Source organism: Amblyomma americanum, chromosome 8 (genome assembly GCF_052857255.1).
Source record: "Amblyomma americanum isolate KBUSLIRL-KWMA chromosome 8, ASM5285725v1, whole genome shotgun sequence".
Lineage (NCBI taxonomy): Eukaryota > Metazoa > Arthropoda > Arachnida > Ixodida > Ixodidae > Amblyomma > Amblyomma americanum.
Window position 1 is genome coordinate 41,059,804 of NC_135504.1, and position 17,679 is coordinate 41,077,482.

Sequence of the window (17,679 nt, forward strand, 5' to 3'; positions counted from 1 at the left end):
CCACCTTTGTGCATCATGACAAAATGCTTCCGGGTTCACTTACTCAAATAGCCCTGGAGGCCGGGGAGAAGCCGCTTTGTGGAATGTACCCTGTGTGTACGACTCTGCGTCTGACCGGCAACGCCCAGAGAACGGGACGGTTGAAGGGAGGGTTGCTCTAATAGTGAGCGTTGTTCCCGGCGAAAGACACTGGCCAATTTAATGCGTGGAATGTGAAGTGTGTGTGTGTGTGTGCGTGTGCGTGTGCGTGCATGTGTGTGTTTGTGTTATGGGAAAACTAGAGAGCAAGTAAAAAATAACTGAAGACGCACCACTACAGGCCCACCGCCCAGCAGAAAGGCCTATCCTCGCGAGGAGGTTTTCTTGGACCTCTAGACTACAAAGAGAACCTAGCATGGAACTTTTCGTGGGGCTACTTTTTCCATGTATGAACAACGCCAGCTAAAAAGCGGTGAAAAACGATAGAAAAAGACATGGGAACGCTAGCAACAAACAACTGAAATTGTAATAAAGACTGCTCTGACATGCCCTTAGTACAGTATATGTTGGGCACGCATCTTGGGGGTCAGCACATGTTTCAGTGCTTAAATTTTACTCCCTGCGGACTTTACTGAAGAGGATGATGCAGTAGTTCTTGTTTCAAAATCACTTGCCGAGTTCAATGCTCAAGCAATCGGTAACGACGTATGCCTCCGTATTCTACGGGTGGGTACGTGAGTATACTCCTGAAGACTTCTTTTCGCCAACATTCCCTTTAAATACCACAATAAATTATTATCCGTAAATACTGCAAGTGTTGGATTATTGCACATATCAAAGTATTTTGCGCGTCAGTTAAAACAGACTGGCGTAATGTTGGGAGAATATTTGTGCGCATAAACCTCCACAGCCTGTCTGAACTGTCCCAGTTTCAGTCAACCTACGCAGATCACTCTGGTGCTTATGCACCATTAGTGATTCGAAGTGCTTGTTTTTTTTTGTTATAGATCTTCATGGTCGCTTACGGTTAAGATGAAAAACCACCGCATCTCCAGAGAGGACCGCAACCAGCGCTGCACCAAATTCCTTTCGGAAAGCACTGAACTTTACGCCGTTCTGGTATTCTAATATCTTCTAATATGTATGGCAGATCTCCGTAATGAAATTTGAAAAATTGAGTTTCCTTGTTGCCGTAAAATGACCTAGGTAACATAGTTATAACGGAAGGCATAGGCATGGACGACAGGAAAAAGGGCAGGCGCAGAACTCAACCCTTTTGATGGGCGAACTAGTCACTATGAGGCAAAACATCCCGACTGAGTCCACAGTCCCACGTGCTCTCGTCGGGCGTCGAAGGTCAGAACGGATGCCGGTCTCGGCCGAGCCCATTTTAAAGGTGATGAGGAACATTCGAGATAAGCTTCAGAAAGCACTTGCCCTGTGGCTGCGCCGCCACGCTGTCACGTGGTCGGTCACGTGGTGAGGAGCAGCTGCCGGCGGCGCGGCGCGGCGCCATGGCTGATCACGTGGTTTGGTTGGTCACGTGACCAATTTCCACTCAGCCAGCTGTAGCTATCGCGTCACTCTAGGTTTAACCAGAGCTAAACCACCGCCAATTTTTAGGGGGCTGCCCAATGTCGACTCTCTTCACAACAGGAAGACATGTTCAACGACAGTGGATTCCGAATCTTCTACAGATGGAAGACATGGATGGTGTTGCTATTTTTCTGAACAATGTATATTCCTTCCATGAGTTTAATGGCTGTCTTTTCGCCTGTTTGTGCAAACTTCGGGTTCTGCAAAAGAGAAAAGAGCAAACATTGCGCTTAATTTTTACTAGGAAAAGCGAAACTAACAAAGGAGGAATTTCTATTCCATATGCCTCAGAGTAGTCATCCTTATAAGTGACTATGGAAGGATTGATGAAATAGCGCATATAAAAAAGGTCTATAGACAATCTATAGATATCTTAGAGTATTCCTTTCGCTAGATATTTTTTTCCCATTCACAGTCTATATACTGTCCACCGAAAAATTCTACTAAATGTGTATGCCCGTAAATCTATAGATTGTCTACAACTGTCTATAGGATTTGTATCGCCTATAGACTGCTCTGTAGGATTTGTCTATAGAGAGTCTATAGACTTTATAGACATGTCTATCGACAGTCTGATCGGCCAGCTGCAAACAGGCGACTGCAAAATAAACTGGATGTTGCTATTGTTATTTGGACGTTTAGATTTGTTGATGACTACCTAGTGGTCCTTCGTAAGAGCCATAGCGATGTTTCTGTAACAGCCGCAACCGCTATTTCTACCTTCTCTGAGTGTCTGCACCCTCTGGAGATAACCCATGAGTTTCCGGTTAAGGGCACTATTCGCTTTCTTGACCTAAAGCTGGTTACTGGACCACATGTTTGTTGGATGTATGAGCCCAGAGCTGAGAAGCCCCTATTACCCTTTTCGTCTGCGCATGAGGCTGGCCGCAAGCGAAAGAGCTGGACCTGAAATCTGCGTCAGCAGTCCGTCATTGTCGCTGACAAAGAAAGATATGGCATTTTTGGACTCGGAGCAGTATGCCAACCGGTGAAATGTGTTGCATGTGTTTTTTAAGCTTTTGTTCACAAATTTATCTTGTCTAATCTGACAGGTGCCGTTCTTTTCTTCATGTATAAATTCTGTGTGTACTAAATAAAGCCTCAGTGGAAGTTTAGCGCTTGTGTTTGTCCCCGGTTTTGTTGCTGTGCTATGGATCATAACGCACACCCACTAGCCCGAACCATCACCTTGTCAAACATACCCAAAATTTGTTTGGCCGCACGGACGACGGTAATCGCGTTTTCGAAATTCTAAAAACTGATCTGGATATTAGATATGATGGGCTACAAGTCTCAATAATTAAGCCTAACTGTAATGGGTAAAAGGTTAACTATTCAATAGTAGTTAAGCACCCTGCTAGTCAGCACGTCTTAGCTGTACTTTGATGTACTTCTCCATTGGCAATGTTTTGCCGGGAAAAAGCGGCCTTTTAACTAAAGTAAACGTGTTTAAAGGTTGTTTAGGTGAGACACCCTGTATAACGTAAAGCCTTCACATAATACGCACCAGGCTCACAAAAAACTTTACTTGCTAGGCCAGGTTGAGGGACCTGCCGATGAGATCCTCATGGCTCATAATTAGAGCGATGAGAGAATCAGGAATATTCCTCCCCAACATCGCCAAAAGGCGCCTCTGCCTCAGTGCGGTTTTCAGTACGTTGAGATCGTTACGCAGCCTCCTAAGATTCACTGTTCTGGTCCAGTTGGTCGCTGGGCGAAAAAGAAGAGCAAAACAACCGGATGAACCAGTTATAATTGTTAATTGCAAGCAACTAATAGCAACAAGAGAGGAAGTTACCAGGTGGCATTGGCCTCCGGAAAACTTCGTCGTAGGCCCGACGAGCTTCTTCCTGGGCTGTTGCGCACTGCGTGTTGGTCATAGCTGCCTCAATTATTTCCTTAGCTGCTTCGCATCGCTCCATCTCTCGATCCAGATCGACCGTGGTAGATCTCATCCGATACTCTAAAAAGAAAAAAGGTAAATTATTAAATACTTATCGCCCTCCATAACGACTGTATGGACACAACTAACCTTGCACCCTCCCAATTAAACTCTTTGCCACCGATTACTTACAACAGTGCTAAATAATGGTGAAAATCCCCCCAGTAGTCTTGGATATTGTGAAATGTGCTGTGTGTGATAAGTGCTCTGTGTTACCTTCCGTGCACACTCAGAATTTTCTAGTTATGTACTCCAATTGTAATTTATATATTTGCGTTTTCATGTGTATGCCTTATCGTATTTTTATTACCGTTTCACGAAGTAGGCTCAGGAAGTGTGTGTTCCGACCGTATTCAGTGTTTTATTTGTAATCGTGTGACTGCGTTCCGCTCGTCTAAACTGTCGCTATGTCTAGGGGTATTGATTGGTTTGGTTTATGGGGGTTTAACGTCCCAAGGCAGCTAGGGCTATGAGAGACCAATAGTGAAGGACTCCGGAAATTTCGACCACCCGGGGTTCCTTAATGTGCACTGACATCGCACAGTACACGGGCCTCTAGAATTTCGCCTCCATCGAAATTCGACCGCCGCGGCCGGGATCGAAGCCGCGTCTTTCGGGTCAGCAGCCGAGCGCCATAACCACTCAGCCACCGGGGTGGCTTCTAGGGTGGTTGAGGACTGACCAGGCGCTTGCTTGCGGCTTTTACCTCCATCTCCTCATTTCTTGAAAATGGAAGCAAAGAAAGAAAGGAAGGAAGAGAAAGAAAGGAACAAAGAGATAAAGAAACAGATTAAGAAACAGAGAAAAGCGAGAAAGAGAGAAGAGAGAAAGAAAGAAGGAAGCAAGAAAGAAGAAATAAAGGAACAAAAGAAGAAAGAAAGAAGGAAAGGAAAGAAAGAAAAAAGAGAAAAATGAAAATGAAAGAATGGACGGAAAAAATTTTAAGTGCTGTTTACGTACCGAAAACCATGTTTCTCGGGTTGTGCGTTCCCTTCAAACAAGTTCGACATGTGACCCCAAGACACTAAGGCCGGCGGGGACGAGCCCAAAACTCAGGTTGTCGTGCTCTCTTTTTCCATGAATGTCGAATATGACGAGACAAACCTGCAGTAAGAAAATTCAGGAGGTCGTTACATATTAGGACCGAAAAAGGACAAAAACATCAAAATAAGATGTTTACTCAGTTTTCAGTAAATATTATGGGCTTTTTTTTGCCTGTCATCAAATTCTTGCTTCACTGGAAGTACACAGTACAGTGCCAATTGCAAACAAAGAAAATATGGGGAAACAGCTTTAGTTTCCTGGTCCGCCAAACCGTACTACGGCGGCCCAGAACTTCAAAAATTACTTCGGAGATGTGGAATTCGTAGTATAATACATTGTTTCTTTTATGGCCGTCAGTATGTGTATGGGCGTAGGTGGGAACTGTTCTCGAAGTCAAAAGTTCTCGCCGTTAAAGAGGGCATTGCAGCCGCGACGTTGCCTCATCTTCTCGCCGCATTCTGCGCTGTTCTCACACTTAAAAATAACAATTGTTTTTTTGGGGAAAGGAAATGGCGCAGTATCTGTCTCCTATATCGTTAATAATAATAATTGGTTTTTGGGGAAAGGAAATGGCGCAGTATCTGTCTCATACATCGTTGGACACCTGAAGTGCGCCGTAAGGGAAGGGATAAAGGAGGGAGTGAAAGAAGAAAGGTGCCGTAGTGGAGAGCTCCGGAATAATTTCGACCACCTGGGGACCTTTAACGTGCACGGACATCGGACAGCACACGGGCGCCTTAGCGCTTTGCCTAAATAAAAACGCAGCCGCCGCGGTCGGGTTCGAAGCCGGGAACTGCGGATTCTGAGTAGCCGAGCGCCCTAACCACTGAGCCACCGCGGCGGGTTGGACACCTGAACCGCGCCGTAAGGGAAGCGATAAAAGAGGGAATTAAAGAAGAAAGAGGTGCCGTAGTGGAGAGCTCCGGAATAATTTCGACCACCTGGGGATCTTTTAACGTGCACGGACATCGGACAGCACACGGGCGCCTTAGCGCTTTGCCTAAATAAAAACGCAGCCGCCGCGGTCGGGTTCGAAGCCGGGAACTGCGGATTCTGAGTAGCCGAGCGCCCTAACCACTGAGCCACCGCGGCGGGTTGGACACCTGAACCGCGCCGTAAGGGAAGCGATAAAAGAGGGAGTTAAAGAAGAAAGAGGTGCCGTAGTAGAGGGCAGCGGAATAATTTCGACCACCTGGGGATCTTTAACGTGCACTGACATCGCACAGCACACGGGCGCCTTAGCGTTTTTCCTCCATAAAAACGAAGATAGAATATCTCTTTTGAGTTCCGCGGTCTTTACTATCAGCACATGGCGCCACTCGTGACATGGTGCCAATTCACCATGGGAATGGCCTGGGGAATAGGCGCAGCATAGAAACACCGTCTCGTGGGTGATGCAGAAAAGATTTTGTGACGTTATCGGGTTTAACGTCCCAAAACGACTCCGGCTATGAGGGACGCCGTAGTGAAGGACTCCGGAAAGTTCGACCACATGGGGTTCTTGAACGTGCACTGACATCGCACAGTACATGGGGCTCTAGCATTTCGCCTCCATCGAGTTTCGACCACCGCGACCGGGATGAAAACCACGTCCACTGGGTCAGCAGCCGAGTGCCATAACCACTGAGCCACCACGACGACTGCTTCGCATGAAACTGGAGCACTACGTGAGAGAATACCACCTTCTGACCATACTTAGGCAATGAGCGCCAGGCATTGCCGGCTGGCAGTTCGGGGACAATAGCAGTGCTGCTGAAGCCATAAAAAATTGCTAAAAGTGCTTGAAATGCATCTGTTCCCCTCATTTTATACAGTGCGATAGCTACGAAAGAGAATGCCTTAGAAAATCTCCTGTTCTTTACTGTTGACAAAGGCGTTTTTAGATGTTTCTCCAAGGAATTAGTGGGAAATTACGTAACAGTCTTATACATGCACTCACAGAAAAATCATAGGCGTTAACCCTGCTTAAACCTAACATCGAGGGACAGCTGTACGATGATTATATTTTGGGATTCTACCCTCAGAGACCTTTTCAACGGTATATGCCGCGACAGTGTAGCATAACGTTCAGATTAAGTCAATTCAGTACATTACGGTAATTAAGTAAGACGTGTAATTAGTACAGTATTATTGTACTCGATATAAGCTATTCAATGACTCGACGTTGTAGCGTAAAGTTAAATTGATTTCAAAATTAACTTTTATGGTTTATGGGGGTTTAACCTCCCAAAGAGACCCAGGCTATGAGCGACGCCGCAGTGAAGGGCTCCGGAAATTTAGACCACCTGGGGTTCTTTAACGTGCGCTGATATCGCACAGCATACAGGCCTCTAGAATTTCACCTCCATGGAAAATGAAGCGCCGCTGCCAGGATCGAACCCGCGTCTTTCGTGTCAGCAGCCGTGCACCATAACCACTGAGTCACCGCGGCGGTTGATACCTATACATTTTTGAAATTCTACTCGTCGAGACCTTTTCAACGGTATATGTGCAGACATTGTAGCGGGAAGTTAAAATTTAGCCACAATTAATTAATTAACCGTAATTAAGATATGTAATTAGCTCAATGTAAGTGTAGTCGATATAAGCTATTCAACGATATATGATAACGTTGTAGCGTAAATTGCTCTCAATATTAAGTTTTGAGGAACTAACAAATGCTCAAAAGCTGGCTTCAGTACCGAAGCGAAAAAAATGCAGAACGTTCAACAACACAACGCACAGGAATGAAATAAGTATACCTATGGACGAGTCACAAGACCGGAATATCGAAGAAGAAAGGACTCACACTGTTCCTGAGGCCGGTAGCGAGCGAGACGGCTGGTTCAGCTGCCCGCGTCAGTCGGCACCCCGGTGAAGCTGGCTCGCCCACTGACGCCTGCTGGCTGGACTGCGCCAAGGCAAATGGACGGCCCTCGGGAACTAGTCTCCGGCTCTTAATGTCCCTACGGCACTGGCAAGGTGGCTTCAGACGCCGAGCTCCAACAGCGCCTAGCATCGAACAACACAACTAGCAGTGCCACGTCCGCAATCGCTTCGAACGCCCAGATGACTCGCATACGCTCGTGCGGTCACATGACCCAGCTCAGCTTCGTCTTTCTCTCCTCGCAAACTACAGAATCGCGCAGACGAATATTTCGTTTTCTTGCACGGGCAGGCTTACGATAACACCGATAACTGTCTTTGCTACATTGACACACTTCCAGAATACGCCGCATCACGTACAGCCGTCCTGATTTTTAACAATATAGCGCGAGCGTGGACCAAGCTGCTGGTCAGCGCCTCGTAACGGCGACAAGCGTGCAACACGGCGCGAGTTCACGCAAGCGCACCAAGGGACAGCGTCGTCTGCTACGCTGTTCCAATCACGAGGACACGCGCCCTGCCACAATATCTGTTCGCAAAAAACCGGTGGGCAGTAGGGCACGTGTGCATGACTAAGATGTGGCAGTGAGAACTGCTTTCCAACTTTTTTTTCCTATTACGGGAGGCCGCGCTGATAAAGCAGACTTAAGATAAGAACAAAAATAAACGGAAGGAAATAAACCAGCGCGTGGAAACCATTGCCTGGAAGGCGAACCTTCTGATCTGAGCAGCGTCTGGAGGTGGGAACACGATAAAAAGGGCACCAACCGGCTCTTCAATCAGTCTTTCAGGGTATAGACGGTGTAAAAAGGCATCGCAGCGTGTCAGCGTCACATCTTAGTCATGCACATGTGCTCTACAGCCCGCCTATTCTTTGTGAGCAGATATTGTGGCAGGGCGTATGTCCTCGTGATCGGAACAGCGCAGCAGACGACGCTCTCTCTTAGTTCGCGAACTGTCGCCGTGTTGCATACTTATCGCCGTTATAAGGCGCTGAACACCAGTTTGGTCGACGCTCGCGCAGTATTACTAAAAATCAGGACGGCTGTAGAAGGTACTGCCATATCTTCGAGGGCGATCCATTCTGCGGGTGAAAGCAGCAGTTCCTAAAAAGTAGAAAAAGTGATAACTCTCCGGCTGCCAAAACGCTACCACAACATCCGCTCGTGTCAAGTCGACCAGCTCTATAAAGCTTTATCCGTTTATGGAAAATGCTGACAAAAAAAAAGAGCTTCGGGCACACTTAACGAAACCATCATGAACTACTGCCGCATTTATTTTCATGGGATAATATTACTGTTGTCTTCACACCAAAACCCCGGCGATGTCTGGGAAAAAATTCTCTGATTGACCGTGATGTGTCACGTGTCCATGCGACATCGTCACAACCAGACCACTGTGGCAGGTGGCAACCTCGCCAGCGGACTGTGAGCAACCTGCCTACCGTGGCTGACGGCAAATGAATTAGTGACTAGTCGATAGAGGTCACCTGACCTTGTGACGTCATGACAACATGACTATGGGGCTGTGAGCATTCTAGATTTTAGACAGCAACCTAGATAGTGAATCAAACTAAAAGAAGAAAAGAAATATGACATGGAAACGTCAGCACCCTCACAGCGGATAGTTATTACTGCAGCTAGAGTCCAAATATAGCGGTTCATAGAGAAAAAATTGCAAAAAAAAACTGACAACAAACACACAGAGGTTGCACAAAATGTGAAATATTGTCACGTAGTGGTGACGGCAGTCGAAGCAGCGATGAAGACGGACTAAATGGTATTCTAAAAGAACTGTTTATTGGGCTGACTTGCACCCAAAATGGACTGAATCACTCGGCGGCGGCGAAGAGACAAGCGTGCTCGGCGGTCGTCGAACAGAATGCCGGCCGCTGTCGGCCGTGCTCAATTTAAAGCTGATAGCGAACTTTCGAGATAAAGAGCGCAAAGTTACTAGAACATTCCGGAACAACGTAGAATCAGCTCTGCCTGGCTGCGATCAATCGAGATAAATCTAGTCGCGTCTTGCGTAGCAAACAAAGCGATAAAGTGATGTGGCGGCAGATTTGAAAAACGAACACACTGCAAATATTCGCGGCATTACTCCCATCTCAAAGAAGCATCGACCCGATGCATTAAAACAAATAATGCGACTATTAAGGAAAAAAAAAACGAATCTTGCGAAAATAGAGCATGGAAATGCAGCGGCCTTTAGCGCGCATAATACGGCTTCAGACGAACTACATGGACAACTTCTGGTCGTACGCGGCGTCGCTGGGATGCAGTCATTGCGTCAGGGATGACTTCATAATCCAGTTCACCTAGCCGACGAAGAACCTTGTACGGGCCGAAATAGCGGCGCAAAAACTTTTCACTCAATCCACGGCGGCGATGGGCGTCCACACCCAGACTTGGTCTCCTGGCTTGTATTCCGCATTACGTCTTCGTAGGTTGTAGCGTCTGGCGTCGGACCGCTGCTGATCTTTGATCCGTAATCGGGCAAGCCTTCGAGCTTCTCCGCGTTGAAGGTAGGCGGCAACGTCGACGTCCTCTTCTTCTGTAACGTTGGGCAGCATGGCGTCTAGCGTGGTCGTGGCATCCCTGCCATGGACGAGCCTAAAAGGCGTCATCCGGGTGGTCTCCTGCACTGCTGTGTTCTAGGCGAAGACGACGTAAGGCAGGATGACATCCCAGGTTTTGTGTTCAGCATCGACATACATGGCGAGCATATCGGCGATGGTTTTGTTCAGGCGCTAGGTCATTCCGTTGGTCTGCGGATGGTATGCACTTGTCCGCCGATGGCTGGTTTGGCTGTAGCGCAGGATGGCTTGCGTTAGGTCCGCCGTGAATGCTGTTCCTCTGTCCGTGATGAGCACATCGGGGGCGCCGTGTCGAAGAAGAATGCACTCCACGAAAAATTTGGCGACTTCTGCTGCAGTTCCGTTCGGTAGCGCTTTCGCCTCGGCGTAGCGGGTCAGGTAGTCGGTCGCTATGATGATCCACTTATTTCCAGATGTTGACGTTGAAAAAGCGCCAAGCAACTCCATGCCAATCTGCGGAAAGGGCCTTGAGGGAGGTTCAATGGGGCTCAGAAATCCTGCTGGTCGTGTGGGAGGAGTCTTTCGTCGCTGACAATCTCGGCAGGTTTTCACATAGTGTGCGACATCGGCAGACAGTTGGGGCCAGTAATAGTTGTCTTGAATGCGGCGGAGGGTGCGAGTAAACCCGAGATGTCCAGCTGTCGGCTCGTCGTGTGAAGCCTGTACAACAAGGAGGTAGGCTGTTTTGTTAGCTGTAAAGTTCTTCTTTACAAGGACCTCATTCTGCACACAGAAGGAAGACAGTCCTCGCTTGAATGAAGCGGGGGGGTGAAGAAACCTTGCCTTCCAGGTACTCGATGAGGCCTTTTAGGTCGGGGTCCGAGCGTTGCTGCTGAGCAAAAGAGCTAGGTCTGATGGGTCCGAGGAAGGCGTCCTCATCGTCGTCCGGCGGCGGTGCATCTACAGGGGCTCGTGAGAGGCAATCGGCGTCAGAGTGCTTGCGTCCGGACTTGTAAACGACGGTGACGTCAAACTCCTGGAGACGCAGACTCCATCGAGCGAGTCGACCAGAGGGGTCCTTCAAATTGGCAAGCCAGCAGAGCGCGTGGTGCTCGCTGACCACCTTGAACGGCCGTCCGTAGAGGTAGGGGCGGAATTTTGACGTAGCCCAGATGATGGCAAGGCACTCCTTCTCAGTTGTCGAATAGTTAGCCTCGGCCTTGGAAAGGGATCGGCTAGCGTATGCGATGACTTTCTCCAGCCTGTCGCTTTTTTGAACGAGGACGGCGCCTAGTCCCACGCTGCTTGCGTCGGTATGAACTTCAGTATCGGCGTTTTCATCAAAATGCGCAAGGATCGGTGGGGACTGTAATCGACGCTGAAGGTCCTTGAAGGCTTCTGCTTGCGGCGGTTCCCATTTAAACGGCACGTCTGCCTTCGTCAGTTGGGTCAGGGGCTCGGCGATGGGCGAAAAGTTTTTTACAAATCGTCGGTAGTATGCGCACAGTCCGAGAAATCTGCGCACTGCTTTCTTATCGGCCGGCGGTGGAAACTGTTCAATAGCGGCTGTTTTCTGCGGGTCTGGGCGTACTCCTTCCTTGCTAACGATGTGGCCTAGAAACAGCAGCTCTTCGTAAGCAAAGTGGTATTTATCTTCTTTCAAGGTTAGGCCAGACGACTTGATTGCGTCTAGTACTGTTCGAAGTCTTTTGAGGTGCTCTTCAAAGTTCGAGGCGAAGACAACGACGTCATCTAAATATACCAGACAAATTTGCCACTTCAGGCCTGCCAGCATTGTATCCATTACTCGCTGAAATGTCGCTGGTGCGGAACAGAGACCAAATGGCATCACCTTGAACTCAAATAGCCCATCCGAAGTTATGAATGCTGTCTTCTCACGATCTCTTTCGTCGACCTCAATTTGCCAGTAGCCGCTCTTGAGGTCCATCGATGAGAAATATTTGGCATTGCAGAGGCGGTCCAGTGTGTCGTCGATGCAGGAGAGGGGGTGGACGTCCTTCTTTGTTATGTTGTTCAAGCGGCGGTAATCCACGCAGAATCGAAGTGTGCCGTCTTTCTTTCTCACTAGAACAACCGGTGCCGCCCATGGGCTGTTTGAAGGCTGGATGACGTCGTCGCGAAGCATTTCTTCGACTTGGTCCCGGATGGCTTGTCGTTCTCGCGGAGACACACGATAGGGGCTTTGACGGAGAGGTCGGACGTGTTGATCGGTTATAATGCGATGCTTGGGAATTGGCGTCTGTCGCACCTTCGGCGATGTCGAAAAGCACTCACTGTAGTTTTGAAGCAGATTGTGGATCTGGTCTTGTCTGTTCCGGTGCAGGGCTGGGTTGATGTCGAACGTGGGCGAGTTCTCTTGGTCAGGCGAATCCTCTGCGGAGGGGTTGGAAAGGGCAAAGGAGTCTCATACGCCAGATATTTCGTCGAAAAAAGCAATTGTCGTTCCTCTGTTAATGTGCCGGGATTCTTCGCTGAAGTTAGTCAGCAGTACTTCGGCCTGGCCATTGCGCAAATGTGCGATGCCTCTTGCGATGCTGATTCCTCGGTCTAGGAGCAACTGCATGTTGCCCTCGATGATGGCTTCAGCGTTAATGGCTTTCGTGGCGCCTACGGTCACGATAACGCTTGATCGGGGTGGGACGCTCACTTCTTCCTCCAGGACACTCAGGGCAACGTGATTTTCCCGAGTTTTCATCGAAGCGATGACTTCGTCCTTCGAAAGCGTGATCAGCTTAGATCGCAGGTCGATGATCGCCTGATGCTCATTAAGAAAATCCATACCCAAGATCACTTCGCGGGAGCATTGCGGTAGCACAACAAAGGTCGCAGGATAGGTATGTCCTTTGACAGTCACTCGCGCTGTGCATCGTCCTGATGGGGTAATGAGGTGGCCCCCTGCGGTGCGAATTTGTGGGCCGTCCCAAGCCGTTGTGACTTTTCTCAGCCGCGCAGCGAATGTTCCATTCATCACCGAGTAATCGGCTCCTGTGTCGACTAGAGCTGTAACTTTCCGGCCGTCGATAGTCACTTCTAAATCAGAGGTCCTGGCTCTTGCATTGCACGTCGCTCTTGGCGTCGGGTCACGGCTTCGTCGCGTATGCGAGTCGCGGGTGGGGCGTGTGGTCGAAGCTCTTCTGGGTGGCGGCGTCGTTTTCCAGGCAGCCTGCGTCGTGGTCGGGGTTCTCATTGTGTGCGGCGTCGGTGCAGCGAGTGCCGGTTCTTCATGCGGCGTCGCGAGTGCAGCGTCTTCATGAGGCGTGGTCTGTGGAGGATCTTCGGCGTTTCGCTCTTGAGCAACCTCACCTCCAGAGGTTGCTGCCTTCAGTTTCCCCTACGGGGGCTGGGAGACCTTCCTCGTACCGCTTCTGCGCAGCTGCGGCGTGGCGACGCAAAGCGCGAGGTTGACGGCGATGGTGAGCGCGAAAAGCGGTTCGGCGTGTACTCTTCTCGACGCAGGTACTCGTCGATTTCCTGCGGACGTTGCCCGAAGAGTGGTCGTGGGCGTTAATGGCAAATCCTCGAAGACCGATACGTCGGTACGGGCAGTGACGAACAATATGGCCGGCCTCACCGCAATGGAAGCACAACGGCCGGTTGTCGGAAGTCCTCCGGGCGTCGCATTTCCTGGGGCTTGAGCGTCGATCATAGGCTGGGCGGGAGGGGGGCTGGGAGGCGGCGTTGTGGAACAAGTGGCTCATCTCTGGGAGGACGTGGGGGCTGTCGTTGGGGCTGGGCAGTCCTTACTGCAGCGACGTAGGTCATGGCCTGGGGTTCTGTGGCCGTCGGGGTGCCAAGTGCCTGTTGCACTTCTTCCCGTATCACGTCCATGAGAGTCGCTGCTTGTGGCTGTGGGGAGGATGGCAGTAATCGGCGTAGCTCCTCTCGGACGATTTCGCGTATAACTTCCAGCAAGCTGTCACTGTTGGTGGCCGGCGTGTCCGAACAGATTGCACAGGCAGATTTAGAGAAAACCTAGCGCAAAAACATGCAACCACAAAGACAGAACAGACGAGACACAAGCGCTTGTGTCTCGTCTGATCTGTCTTTGTGGTTGCATGTTTTTGCGCTAGGTTTTGCTAAATCAAGTATGCACCAACTAGCCCAGAAAGAGGTGTTATTGCACAGGCAGAGGAAGGACGATTGTACTGCCGAGCTCGGACGTCGAGGGTCTTCTCAATCGTGCAGGCTTCTTGCATGAATTCCTCGACTGTTTTTGGCGGCTGGCGGACGAGGCTTGCAAAGAGTTGTTCTTTTACGCCGCGCATTAAAAACTGAACTTTCTTTTCCTCGGTCATCCCAGGGTCGGCGCGGCGAAATAGGCGCTTCACCTCCTCGACGTAACCGCGGACGGGCTCATTCGGAAGCTGGATCCTGGACTCGAGGAGTCGTTCGGCTCTTTCTTTCCTCACGACACTGGTGAATACATTCAATAGTTTTCTCTTGAATAGCTCCCATGTCGTAAGGGACGACTCGTAGTTTTCGTACCACGTGCGTGCGGAGCCATCCAATGAGAAGAACACGTGTCCAATTTTTGCCGCATCATCCCACTTGTTGAATGACGCCACGCGCTCAAATTGATCCAACCATTCTTCAGGGTCTTCGCCTAGGGATCCATTGAAAGTTGGCGGCACCCGCGGCTGCTGCAGTATGATCGGTGTCGACATCTTCGGCGAGGTTGCGGTGCTCGTAGCCGCGTCTTTTCGCTGTCTTGTGCGGTCCGGCAGTTTCCCGAACTCAGGCTCCTCTCCCTGGAGACGTCGGCTGGCTCGCTGAACTGCTGGCTCGTCCTCGGGTGCGAAGCGCTCAGGGCTGGCTTCACGACTTGAAGGGGGCGTCCGGAACATGGAAGGCTACCCAGCACCTCCACTAGATGTCACGTAGTGGTGACGGCAGTCGAAGCAGAGATGAAGACGGACGAAAGGGTCTTCTAAAAGAACTGTTTATTGGGATGACTTGCACCCAAAATGGACTGAATCACTCGGCGGCGGCGAAGCGACAAGCGTGCTCGGCGGTCGTCGAACAGAATGCCGGCCGCTGTCGGCCGTGCTCAATTTAAAGCTGATAGCGAACTTTCGAGATGAAGAGCGCAAAGTTACCAGAACATTACGGAACAACGTAGAATAAGCTCTGCCTGGCTGCGATCAATCGAGATAATTCTAGTCGCGTCTTGCGTAGCAAACAAAGCGATAAAGTGATGTGGCGGCAGATTTGAAAAACGAACACACTGCAAATATTCGCGGCAATATAATGCTTTGGCATTCCACTCTTGACGTGACTGAAGCTTATGCAGAGTTTTTAAAGTCTACTCAAGTACTGCCCCATCGAAGAAAACGGCTCTGCCTAAGTTTGCTGTTAAAGAAGCAATTATTCCGGTAGTGATTAACTCTGGAATACAATTCGGCACGAGCATGATATGTCACAACTTATCACGTTACATGCGTCGCGGGTTACCTGTTGGTCACGTCATTTATTTATGATGTGCTTCCACGAACACTGTGTCACATGATGAAGCCGTGAGGTTCTTCTCCTAAGACCCCGAAATAAAATCTTTCCGACGGCTTCATCGTGTGGCCCAGTAATCGTGGCCGCACGGCATTAATAAATAACGTCACCCACCGGACACCCACGACGCAATTAACGTGTTGACACAGCAAACCCGCTTAAAAATTGGATAATACTGCGAGAAGATAAATGGTCAATTTAATATAATTGGATTATATTTAAGAATCAAAACACTGCTGATGGGGCGTGATTCCCATTCTTGGTAATGTTTGTAAGTGACTACAGCTACTGCTTTTCGGCGTAATGTTTCCAAGCATAAATGGCGCATTTCAAAAGTCTTGAACATTGGCGAAGCATTTGCAACTGCTTATTTCTAAAAATGAAATTAGTTTAGAACAAAAGATCTAGGTGCGCCTTATGATTTCAAACAGCGCAGAAAGGTTAAATGTGAATTGCAGAAAGTCAGAGAGCACAATTATTACGCGCTGTTTCTGGGCGTGTCGGTGTCCCGTCTTCCCCATTCAAATGCCTCTGAGACAACTTGGTCTCAGAGGGTAATTTCTAAAACCGCTTTGTCAGAGCAATCTCTGAATCATTATATGAGCATAGCTATTGAAAACGCGCGTCTTAGAGAGACTCCAAATAGACAATGTTGTGCTGCCATTCCTCCACTTAACATGTAAAGCCTGTGGGCCCTCAAAATCTAAAGACGATAGGCGATTCGGTCGTGTCTAAAGTGCGACACATTTTCAAGTGTAAGTGGCGGGCCTGCGGCTAATAAGGTGGAAGTTCGGGCTTTTTTGTAGCTCATGACACACCAAACAGAGCGACAGCACAAAGGGAAAGAACACACACTGACGCTGATTTCCAACAGTTTATTGTTAACCGCGTGGCGTTACATGTACACGACGTGGCCATATATTGCACATGCGCACGCGACGAAGATTGTAGTGGTTTCTTAGATAGTCTATTTCTTTGCGAAATAGGCTATGAGGTTCTTTAGCGATGCACCTGTCACTTTGGCGATCTTTTACTTCTCCCTCAATGATAATCGCGAGCGTGTGATCCCACTTGTCCCTGTGTGCTGTTGAGCTTTTTTTTTTGTCTGTGGCTAAGGGGTTCCACGCTTACGTGCGTACTAGACTTCTTAGTTACGAGCGGGGCATGTGAATGTGCATCGCGGAATGTAGCCGGGCCAGTTGGTGCATGATTATTGGTTAAAAGAAGCGCGCATGGTAACAGGACACAGTCAGCGCTGTGTAGGTGTTCTGTTATCCTGTGTTATTAAGTCTTTGCCTTGTTATTGCGCTACAATGACGTTGTCATCGTCCCCTTTCATTTGTGCATTTTTTGCACACGCATATATCTATGCTGCCGATTATGCAATAAATGCTCTGTTGAAAGTCAGCGCTTGTCCGTGTCTTCTCCGTTGACGTGTTTTCTTTTGCGCGCTCTTATTTCTTTTGTAGGGATAGCTACACTACGCTACCTATTCGACCCTTCAGCATGGCACCGCTTGAGCTCCGTGGCGGCGCCGTTGGTCACGTGGTTGGTCACGTGGATTGATCACGTGGGGCGGCCGTTGGTCACGTGGTGCGGAGCAGCTCCTGGTGCCAGCGGCGCGACGCGCAACAGCTGCAACAGCTGTGCGCATGCGCCATGTCAAGTGGGACGAAGATGAAGGAACGCCCAGTGAGTTTCCCGAAAGAAGGAACCGTGTTCGCGACGGACTTCTTCCGAGCGATTAAAAAAAATGCGTGCAGATAACAAGTACGCAAAGATGGCCATTTACATGGAGGCTTGCAAATGCGGATCTATGTTCCAGAACCTCCTCCCCAAAGATATCGACATCTATGCGACGACGGCAGCGAACCCTAATAAGCCTTCATACGCTGGATACTGGGACGATTACAGAGATGCATACTTGGGCAACGAGCACACCGCTAACTGTATGGAAGACTCGGACGCTCAGGATCTGCGGAAGAGAATCCTTCCGGAGCAGTACCGTTTCGTCAAAGCAGAAACTAAAAGGAGTCACGTGATGCTGTACGGCGATTATGTGATGGGAGATCTCAAAATCAGTAAGTTTATGGGGGAAAAGAAAGTAAAACCGTTCTTTCGTCCGAAGTGGCCATGCTCACCTACATCGGACTCAGATGGTCCCGTCGCCGTCCTGAGTCACAAAATGGCG

The 17,679-nt window shown here is 49.2% G+C and overlaps 1 protein-coding gene across 2 annotated transcripts; it reads right to left on the reverse strand.

The window, feature by feature from the left end:
• Window positions 1-1,040: 1,040 nt before the first annotated feature.
• LOC144101458 (uncharacterized) lies at window positions 1,041-7,734 on the reverse strand. 2 transcript variants are annotated; one of them, XM_077634638.1, is made up of 5 exons: window positions 7,350-7,733; window positions 4,478-4,621; window positions 3,374-3,538; window positions 3,083-3,285; window positions 1,048-1,775 (listed from the first exon to the last, which is right to left on the reverse strand). In XM_077634638.1, the coding sequence occupies exons 2-4, from the start codon at window positions 4,485-4,487 to the stop codon at window positions 3,107-3,109; spliced, it is 354 nt and encodes a 117-aa protein (XP_077490764.1). In that variant the 5' UTR covers window positions 4,488-4,621; window positions 7,350-7,733; the 3' UTR covers window positions 1,048-1,775; window positions 3,083-3,106. The 2 variants fall into 2 exon arrangements, with proteins under 2 accessions (XP_077490765.1, XP_077490764.1); XM_077634639.1 differs by lacking the exon at window positions 3,083-3,285 and having other exon boundaries at window positions 1,041-1,775; window positions 7,350-7,734.
• Window positions 7,735-17,679: the final 9,945 nt, after the last annotated feature.